We start from the raw sequence: 10995 nt of genomic DNA on the forward strand, positions 1-10995 counted from the left end.
GTTTTTCACAGCTCACCTTTACTCCATTTTGGTTTTCATGTCCTTTGATGAAATAGTAAAATACATTCCACACATCCTGCTCTGTCTCTAGCTGAAATCCTAATGATTTTAATTGCTCCTCATTACTAGAATAATTTAGATAAAACATATAGTAGTCAGTCAAATTTCCAAAACTAGCATGTGAAGAATTACCCCATCTACCATTTGGGAATTTATTCCAGTCTGCTGTTCGACAAATGTAGCTCTTACGACGACCTTTCCAAAAGATTGGGCGGACTTCTTCGTTAAGCCTTACATAGTTTACAGAAGGCTTCCATGGTAAAGGCTTGTTGATTTCCTCATTTAGAAGACCAAGCTGTTTTAAAATTGTGGTTGTGGCAAACCTTTGGTTGAGAGTGTAAAAATGTATTCCTTTTGTCAAACCACTGTTCAAAAGTTTCTTTCCTAATTCAACTGCATGATGCACACCAAAGTTGCGAACAGCTTCATCATTGTCTTTAATTGGTGTTATGCTGTTAAGAATTTCTTCAGGCACTGTAAGCTTTGTCAGCTTACTGACATGGTGAAGAGACAGGTAACTCTGTAGAAATAAGCAAATAAATAAAAAATAATATCTGATGATTTAATTTTAATTCTGGTTATATTTCAACATTGCAATACTAAAGTGTATACGTTGGTAAGTTCTAAATTAACAAATATGTTAATCAGGAGAATATAATAGCATATAATATTTTTGTACATTTTAAAAACTTTGTCCAAATGATCATCTTATGTGTTTTATCATCATCATTATCATCATCGTTTAACGTCTGTTTTCCATGCTGGCAGGGGCTGGATGGTTTGACTGAGGTCTGAAAAGCCAGTGGCTGCACCAGGCTCCAATCTGACCTGGCAATGTTTCTACAGCTGGATGCCCTTCCTAACGTCAACCACTTTGAGAGCGTAGTGGGTGCTTTTTATGTGCCAACAGCACAGGAGTCGGTCAGGCGGCCCTGGCATCGATCATGTTCGGATAGTGCTTTTTACGTGCCACCAGCACGGGAGCCAGTCAGGGGGCACTGGGCAACATGAAACTGACTTACATACATACATACAACTGGCACTCCATCAGTTATGACAACAAGGGTTCCAGTTGATCCAATCAATGGAACAGCCTTCTCATGAAATTAATGTGCAAGTGGCAGAGCATACTCTTGATATAGTTCTCAGGGAGATTCAGCATGACACAGAACGTGACAAGGCTGGCCCTTTGAAATACAGGCACTACTCATTTTGCCAGCTGAGTGAACTGGAGCAACATGAAGTGTCTTGCTCAAGGACACAATGTGCTGCCAGGTATCAAACTCTTGATCTTACGATTGTGAGGTGAATACCCCTAACCACTCAGCTATGCACCTTCAGAACATACATACATACTTACATGCATGCATACCTATATAAGTGAAATAGCACAAATGGAATGAAGAGAAAAGACAGACCATTGAATGTTGAAAGTAGTTACACCAAGCAAACAAAATGCAAGTACACAAAAAAAATATTACCAAAAAAAAGTGTGCACAGTGAACTGTGTGCTGTCAAAAGAAAAAGGAAACTAATATTTCGGGTGAACCCTTTATCAAAGTAGAGTAAAAGAGAACTAAAGAAGAAAAAACAAGAAAAGAAACAATACCTTTTTAAAGCATGTGCATCTTTTGACTACATGATATATATGTGAGTGTAACACACACACACACCTTGTTGCCACCATCTTTGTCTTCCTTCCAGTACTCTCACCCACTTTTATATAATGTGGGTTAGCTATGTATCTCCTCTATAGCAGACATCTGTACCTGCCCCTAATCATAATTTAGCGTTTCAACACATGGCATTAAACCACCCCACTCTCCACTACAGCCTCACAAAGTAAAGAGGTCCTTTTTTTTGTCTTGGAAGTTGCTAGATGAACTCATTATTACTGGTGTTAGAAAAAATATTCAGTATGTAAGACATTTCACTTCAGATAATAATTGGCTAAACTTCCTGGGAATATCAACATAAAAAAAAAAAAAACCATTACCCATTTTTACCTGAATAGGAAGAATTCCTGGTAGTATTGGACAGGTGATGCCAATTTCTCTACAATCTTTGACATATTTTTCAAAAGTGTGCATTTCAAAAAATAGTTGTGTTATAATAAAATCAGCACCAGCATCGACCTTCTCTTTCAGATGTTTTAAGTCCTCTTCATAAGAAGCACATTCTGGGTGACCTGAGGGGTAACCTGAATTTGAAGCAAAACAGTTTGTAGATATTTACAAATATATTTAAAAGAATTTTGTGTTATTTATTTTGTAAACAACATTGTTAATTACTTTAGGTTTCCAATGTGCCATCTCTGATTCATTACTCTATTATCTGTTGCAAAAATGTATTGGAACTTAACGATGTATGTACATGCTTACATATATATGTACATACATATGAGCAATGGTCCATCTACCATGACTAAGTTATGGGAATGTAAACAAACCAACTCTGGTTGCCGAGCAGAGATGGGGTGGGGGTGCTTAAATACAAATACAAAGACACACATCATCATCATGAACACACACACACATACAAACGATGGGCTTCTTTCAGTTTCTGTCTACCAAATCCACACACAAAGCTTTGGTTAGCCTGGTGCTACAGCAGAAGACATTTGCTCAAGATGCTATGCAGTGGGACTGAACCCAAAACTATGTGTTTGGGTTGCAAGCTTATAACCTTTCAGCCAAGTCAACAAGAAATTAAAAAAAAAACTTCTATTCCCTTTTTGGAAACAGTAACATCAGCAAGGATCAAGAAAATAATTCTTCAGTTCTTAGATATACTTGAACCTGAGTAGTTCTGGTCAGTGGTGGACTGGGTCTAAAAATATTGGTTGCCAGGAGACTAAGGGGGCCCACCCACAACTACAAGGGGAGGGGGGGCACCTGCAACAACAAGGGGGCTCATCTGCAACTACAATGCTATCATTTAATTATTTTTTTTTGCTTAAAAGTATTCTTTTCACCTGTCTACAAACACAGCCAAGCTGAAATAATTAATGCATTTTTCCACAAGTGAATAAAAAATTCTCAAACTTGAGGGGACAGGCCCCTTAGATACTAACATGGGCCCCCATATACGAATTCTAATGGCGCAGGGGCCCACTTGCCATCGAGCAAGCTGGCAACCAGGCCAGTCTGCCACTGGTTCTGGTCACACTGGAGCACTGTCCTAATTTGTTAGATAATAAAAGATTGGTCTTACCAGCAACAACAATCACAAAATGATCTCCATGTTCTTTCCGTATCAATCTGACCAAGTCTACAGCATAAGGTAGTTCATGTACAGTGCTAGCCACATGGCCTGGAAATATATCTGAATAATAATAAAAATAATAATTTAGTCTTTTCAGGAATGATGGATCGTGAAGCAAATAAGGCTATAAATAATAGCATGTAAATATTAGGTAAAAAAAACCCTTTTGGACAGAAAAAAATCAAATGCTACCTGTGGGACTTGAACCCACATCTCCTGGAAGTATAACAGCATTTTACTATTAGAACAAAGCAATTCTTTGTATTTCTCAATCCATTATAGAAACTTTATTCTTGTTAGTAAGAATTGTATTACTTTTAAATCTTAATGATAAACATTTTAATAACTATTTTACCCATTTTTCAATCCTTGATTGCATTGTTTACATAGAAGTATTCATATGTGAAATGTTGTAATAAATCAGTGCTGGCTCTAATTTGTATAGAATATTTGTGCCTGGCAACAGTCTTGGTAGATACTCACAAGATTATCCACCGGCTTTCCAACAACAACTTTGGGCACCTTTTTGAATTCCATATGCCTGACACTCGTAGACATACTGACAAAATCAAAAAAACAACACAGCACCTATGACCTTTGGAAACGTTTTATGTTCAGAGTTACTGAAGCATGGAATATACTATTTGCATCAGCTGCTAGCTGTCAAGACACTACATCCTTCAATACTTCCATGCTTCCTGAAATTCGTTTTCAACAGTTTGATGACCAACATAGAAGCTCTCTCATTTACTTGTGCAATGTATGTTGTATACAAGTGTGAATGTGTACATGCATAGAGATGAGTGTAAATAGCTATGAATATACATAAAAGGTGTGTGTTAGTATTTCTAATGATGTTCTGGGCAAGGACCTTGGTTCTACTACACCAAATACTTTTCTATGTCTTTACCTCACATAGAAACAATATCTTAACCCTTTACCATTTAGATTACACTGTCAAATGTAATGCTTCTTTATTCACATTGTTTTGATTTAATCATGCATTATCTCATAGCTTCAAGAGTTCAATAATGTGATTGCTTAATTTAAGAATGACATTGAAGAGTAAGTGTAAAATGCTGGACATGGTCAATTTTAACATAAAACAAGTAGAATATTTGAGCAGATTCGGTTGGTTTAAATGCTAAAGGGTTAATACAGACTAAAGAAAAAGAATCAGTTACCTCCTCTTAAGGCTAAAATATTTCGTATTCCTTGATCTTTTGCTTTTAACAAAATGTCCTTGATCTCTGAGACAGACTGGCTGTAGCTTGTAATATGTAACATGGTTGGTAAATTGAAATAATTCAACATTGTACCTGCCATGCAGAGGGAACTAGTTGGTTTCTCTAAATTTTGAGGATCATTTTTCAAATGCCAGGTCATATCACAGAAGAGTGGCTGACTTTCAGCAAAACATTCCATTCTACAAATAAATAAATTTAAACAACAACAACAATAATAAAAAGGTAATCATTATATCCAACTAAATATATAAGCTAATACTGTGTTATTAGTCTTGAGAGATCCTCTTATATAGGAACTTGGTGCATAAAAGCACACACTGAGACCGTAGCAGAAGAAATTTATCTGTATTTATCTACGTATGTGCTTTTATGCACCATGCACCTATATGAGAGGACCTCTCAAGGCTAATAACAGTATTTGGTGTTCTAACAAGACATCCATGTTAAGTTGGATATAAAGATTACCTTTTGGTATTAATACTGCTTCCATCACTAATAATTAATTTATAATAGTAATAGCTTCTGATTTAGGCAGAAAGCCAAAAATTTTGAGGGGAAAAAGTAAGTAAATGCCATCGACCTCAGTACTTGACTATTACTTTGTTCTATCAGCATCAAAAAGAAGAAAGGCAAAGCTAACCTTGGCTGGAGTTGAACTCAGAATATAAAGAGCAGGAAGAAATACCCACAAGGCATTTTGCCCAATGCTCTAATGATTCTGTCAATAATATATATTTTTCTGTCTCTATAGAGTTGACGTATATACATATTCATACATATAAATGTTGAGAGAAAGTAAAGATTAAAGAAATCCAGGCGAATACCTTGGTCAGTATTCCATGCAAAAAACAGAATGTCAAAGTTAAAGCAGAATCTGTATACATTAAATCCACAGTGTTTCATACAAACTGTAAATTGGAGGAGATTCACCAACCATTTGGTTGGAGCATTTATTGTAGAGTATAATAGCAATTACTGGAAATAAGGAAGAATGATGCTGTTACATATCTTTATTCAAGGTTATGATAATTTCAAATAGCTAAAACTATTTTTATCATTATACACAATGGTTTGTGCATATAAAGCTTATGAAAATCCATACCAGATACTTTTCTTGAATAGAGGAACACTTGATGTATATAACTTTGCTATTCTGCAACTTGACATCCTTCACAGCATATATTTGTTAAAAATTCTCAAAATTTACCGTAATAATTTAAAGGTCTAATGAGAATGGTAGAGGGCAAACTATTTTATCAATTGGTTAATCATTGTATGGATTTACATAAACTGTATATGTACAAATCAATGCATGTAGACAAAAATAAAAGCACAAAGCTAGCAAGTCATATCTGGGACCCGAAGGACAGCAGTGTATCATACACCATTTAATTGAAACATCATAGAGAATTAGGCCATACAATAACAGGTCAAAAAGTGCAGGCTTTGTATAGCTGACAATATACAACCTTATTAGATCAAAGACCTGCAATGACTATCTACATCTGAGATTAGAGATTTTTACAAGATGTATGCATTTCAATAAGTTTGTGTCATTGAATTGGACAATGCCACTCCACGCACTGATTAGACACATAGCTTAACACACTTTAGCCTTTCTTGCATTCAACTACCCCCATGAGGTATTGTCTTATTTTTAGAAGTGAGTACTTAACATTATTTTTCATTTAATAGGTTAAAGGGACATAACCTAAATTGCATGAATGGACTTATTCCCCTCAGCCTTAAAATGTTTCTTAACATTCTTTTCTTCTCGTAACGTCTCTCTTTTTTTTTTTTGTATTTTCTCAAATACCTATGTTATCTGAGCCTGAAAGATTGCTGGATTATACATGGTAGGCTATACAAGTTCATCTAATCACTGCACTATACAAGCATGAAATTGAAGTAGCTCACATATAAACTCCTGTATTCCTAAAGCATACTGCATTTTCTCTAGAATTGTTTCCTCTGCCACTGTCTTGTTACTACAGGGGAGAAAACTCATATGGTGACATGATGCACCTATAGTGTGCTAAAGGTTAAAAAACCTACGGTCCCTAACTAAATTAGGATGGTTTGCTGTGGGTGGCTGTGTGGTTACGAACAAACATATCAACCCTCTCAGTTTTCCCAATCTTCACACTGTGGAAACACCCAGGTTGTAATAGCTGGAGAGAGAGAAGGTTGCACCAGTGCTCAGCTGATACTCACTCATTGCAGCAATGTGAAATAAAGTGCCTTGCTTAAAGGGAAAATGGAATGTAAGCTCTCAACACATGTAATATATGAAAAATGGTTACAAGAAAGAATGGTTTTACATGTCAAACAAATCTCTGGCCCCATTGGTAGTTTTTGGTGGAAAGAATTCCAAAGAGAACCAGGGATCATTTGAAGACATACGGAGTTTCATTTGGTCATTAAGAGAAATGAAATTATTTTTCATGGAAGACTTCCGTAGTAGTCCATTGCTTTCCTGTTTGTTGTTTATTTCATCCATTTTAAGAATTTTCTGAAAAAATAAACAAAGAAATCAAATATTAAAGGATTATACAAACATACAGTGAAGGTGTGTGGCTTAGTGGTTAGGGTAAGCAGCTCATGATTGTAAGGTCATGAGTTTGATTCCTGGCACTGCATTGTGTCCTTGAGCAAGATATTTACTTCACGTTGTTCCAGTTCACTCAACTGGTAAAAATGAGTTGTTTCTGTAATTCAAAAAGACAGTCTTGTCACATTCTGTGTTATGCTGAATCTCCCTGAGAACTATGTTAAGGGTATGTGTGTCTGTGGAGTACTCAGCCACATATATGTTAGTTTCATGAGCTGGCTGTTCTGCTGATTGGATCAACTGGAATCCTTGTCTTAGTAACCGACGGAGTGTCATATAAACATATGTATATCATCATCACCATCATACTCATCAGATCATGCCTGTTTTCCATGCTGGTATGTGTTGGACAGTTTGACAGGCTTCAACACATGGAGGACTACAGCAAGCTCCAAGTCTTCTTTGGCATGGTTTCTACAAGTGGATGCCCTTCCTAATACCAACTACTTTACAGAGTGTACTGATATTGGCATTAGTGAAGTTGTCAAGTAACTAGCAAGACAAAGAAAAAAGAAGCACCTCAACTGAGTGGGGTTGTGATAGAGGGGGGTAAGTGGGGGTTGTGGTAGAGGGGGTAAGGAGGGATTGTGATAGAGGGGCTAAGTGTCTTTGTGTCGGATTTTGAGAGAGACTAACACAGGTGCCTTGCTAATAGAAGAGATACATGGCTACCTTACATTAAATAAGAGTGGGTGAAAGTAGCTGGAAAGAGATAAAGATGTGAGGAGGTGTCAGAGTGTATTTTCAAAGTACAAGAAGGTGAGAGAATATGGACTGAGGACTGGGAGGAGTGGGTGGATAAGAGAGTGATAGATGATTAGAGTTGGGAGTGGAAGTGAATGTAGTGAGTAATGTACAAGGGTATAAGCATGGTCAATGGTAAATATCAGTATGGGGAGAAGGTAAGAGAAATAGCTAAGGAAAGGGGTGGTGATAAGTGGCGATATGTAGAAACATGTAGATAGATCACAGACAATCTCACAGGCTAATAAAAAGCTGCCAGGTAGGGATTTCATAACAAGTAAACTAAGAATATAACTAAAACTGGCATTCCATCAGATACAACAAGGGTTTCAGTTGATCCAATCAATGGAACAGCCTGCTCATGAAATTAACATGCAAGTGGCTGAGCACTCCATAGACATGCATACCCTTAATGTAATTCTCAAGGAGATTCAGCATGACACAGAATGTGACAAGGCTGACCCACTGAAATATGGGTACTACTCATTTTTGCCAGCTGAGTGGACTGGAACAATGTGAAATAAAGTGTCTTGCTCAAGACACAATGTGCCACCGAGAATCAGCTCAGACCTTATGATCACGAGCTTTCAAGAAGACTACAACCAATTAATAATATAATTAAATGAACTAATTTCCCCTATGACCTGAGTTACTTCAAGCAGAGCCAGTGATGCAAGTGAAGCCGTAGGTAAGAATGTATTAGCTTTGTATGGTTTTAACAATCTCAGGATATAAACCTTTGGTTTTATTGAATGAAGATATATCAGTTAAGCTGCATGTTGTTCCTGAATCATTGATGAACGAGGTGACAATGACATTCATCTTAATTTCCTGTTGTGGAAACCGATCACTATCATTTGATTGAACATAAATTCATCATTGATCATCAACAGTACTTTTACATATAACATATTGCAATTGTCCTTCATTTTGATGAGGGCATGTGAAACAATTGTTTTCTTGATTTTCATACGGTTGCTACATGGTTGATTTCTTTCTGTTAAATGAGTAGCAAATTTCCTTCTTTGCTGGACGTATAGGATAAGAAAACATATAAGACTTTGAACAACATCCATAACAGAATATTTTTTAATAATTGTAAATCTGAGATTAACTAATCCAAGCATCACTAACTTCATATACGTGGACATGCTTTCTTCCATGTCAACTGTTTGCTGTTTATCTAGATCATATATCTGCACCAATGCCAAAACAAATAGGTACAAGATTCCAAAGGAGAGGAAGATCCTCAGGATACGAAGGTTGCAAATCGTCTCAACCAGCATCCCAAAAGTAGCGAAACGTCCCGCCTAAAAACAACACTGATGAAGATTGAAAAAAGGCTGCAACAATCCTATGTGAGGGAGAGAGCAGACAAAGAAGTCTGGGTTATAAAAAATATTAAGTCAAACCCAAAGGCCTTCTTTCATTATGCGAAAGAAACAGCCTCAGTACGCTGCAAGATAGGACCCTTCTTCGGAAAGGATGGCTCCCTCACAGACAGTCCAACTAGGATCAGTGAGGTACTGAATGACCATTTCAAAAGTGTCTTCACCACCCCGCTGGAACACAGACAAGTGAACGAACCAGTGGACTTCTTTGCCACCTCCCCTATAACCAGCGAGACAGTTAAGATGGAATACATCGACATTAGCAAAGAAGATGTACTACTAGCTATAGATGAAGTGGACACAAACTCAACTGCTGGTCCTGATGGTTTCCCAGCAATCCTCCTCAAATTGTGTAAGCATGCCCTGGCAAAACCCCTCCAGATTCTCTTCCAGAGCTTTCTTGCAAATGGCAGACAGCCAAGCAAGCTGAAGGCGGGAATAATATGCCCAATCCATTAAGGGGGAAGCAGAGCAGATGTCAAAAACTATAAGCCTATCTCTCTGACTTTACACATCATCAATGTCATGGAACGGATAGTCAGAGGAAAACTAATTGCATTCCTTGAAGAAAATAACTTGTTGAATGATACCCAGCATGGCTTTCGACCAGGTAGGAGCTGCCTGACCCAGCTCTTACAACATTATGACTGGGTGTTGAGGCAGTTACTCAACAACTCAAATGTGGACGTACTATACCTTGATTTTGCAAAAGCTTTTGACAAAGTGGATCATGGTATGATATGCCACAAACTGCATGATCTTGGCATAGCTGGAAAACTTGGAGAGTGATTAAATGACTTTCTGAAAGATAGAAGTCAGGCAGTAGTGGCTAATGGAGCCACCTCTATGAAAATACAAATAGTGAGCGGTGTTCCACAGGGCACTGTCTTGTGACTACTGCTTTTTATAGTGGCCCTCTCAGATATGCTCTCAAGTTCCCAGATAGCCACCCTTGCAAGCTATGCAGACAATATGAAAGTCTTGCAGAAAATACAGAACCCCAGCAATGTTGCATATCTGCAGCAGGAGTTGGACTCAATTTACAGATGGACTGAGGATAATAATATGCAGTTTAATGCTGAAAAATTCCAAACCCTGCGCTACCAGCATCCAAAACTGAATATGAAACTTACATGGTACACTGGTCCACAGGGGATTACAATCCCAGAGCCTAAATCAGTGAGGGACCTGGGTACCACATGCGTGATGATACCTCTTTCCAAGTGCACATTATCAGGATGGCGACAAAGTGCAGACAACTGGCTGGATGGATCCTGAGAGCATTCAGAACCATAGATAAGGAAACCATGATGGTCCTCAGGAGGACATTTGTCCTCGGCCGCCAAGATTACTGCTCACAGCTATGGTCACCCACCAGTGTGAAATTAACAGCGGATCTTGAAGCAATCTAGAGAAGATTCACAAAGAAGATCGTCTCTTTGCAACTGCTCAGCTACTGGGAAAGGCTGAAACAGCTATGACTCTACTCCCTGGAGAGGAGGTGAGAGAGGTATGCAGTAATATACATCTGGAAGATCCTGGAAGGAATTGTGCCAAATTTTGGCATTGAAAGCTACACCAATGCCAGAACAGGACGACACTGCATAGTGCCAAAGATCCCAGCAATGCCATCGCGCTTCAGGACCAGTTACTGCAACAGTTTGGGTTTCAGGGGCCC

General features: G+C 37.9%; 1 protein-coding gene across 3 annotated transcripts in view; it reads right to left on the reverse strand.

Moving 5' to 3' along the window:
• Positions 1-10995, reverse strand: part of LOC106882151 (methylenetetrahydrofolate reductase (NADPH)) — a 79407-nt gene that overhangs the window by 36619 nt on the left and 31793 nt on the right. For all 3 annotated transcript variants that reach the window (XR_008263690.1, XM_052966266.1, XM_052966267.1), the window contains 5 exons: positions 6893-7083; positions 4509-4750; positions 3274-3384; positions 2067-2260; positions 17-580 (listed from right to left, as the gene is read on the reverse strand). Coding sequence is in view for 2 of the 3 variants with exons in the window: in XM_052966266.1 (XP_052822226.1) it covers positions 17-580; positions 2067-2260; positions 3274-3384; positions 4509-4750; positions 6893-7083 (1302 nt within the window). In the remaining variant the exon portion in view is untranslated. The remainder of the gene's footprint in view (positions 1-16; positions 581-2066; positions 2261-3273; positions 3385-4508; positions 4751-6892; positions 7084-10995) is intronic.

This window comes from Octopus bimaculoides, chromosome 3, assembly GCF_001194135.2.
Source record: "Octopus bimaculoides isolate UCB-OBI-ISO-001 chromosome 3, ASM119413v2, whole genome shotgun sequence".
Classification (NCBI taxonomy): Eukaryota; Metazoa; Mollusca; class Cephalopoda; order Octopoda; family Octopodidae; genus Octopus; species Octopus bimaculoides.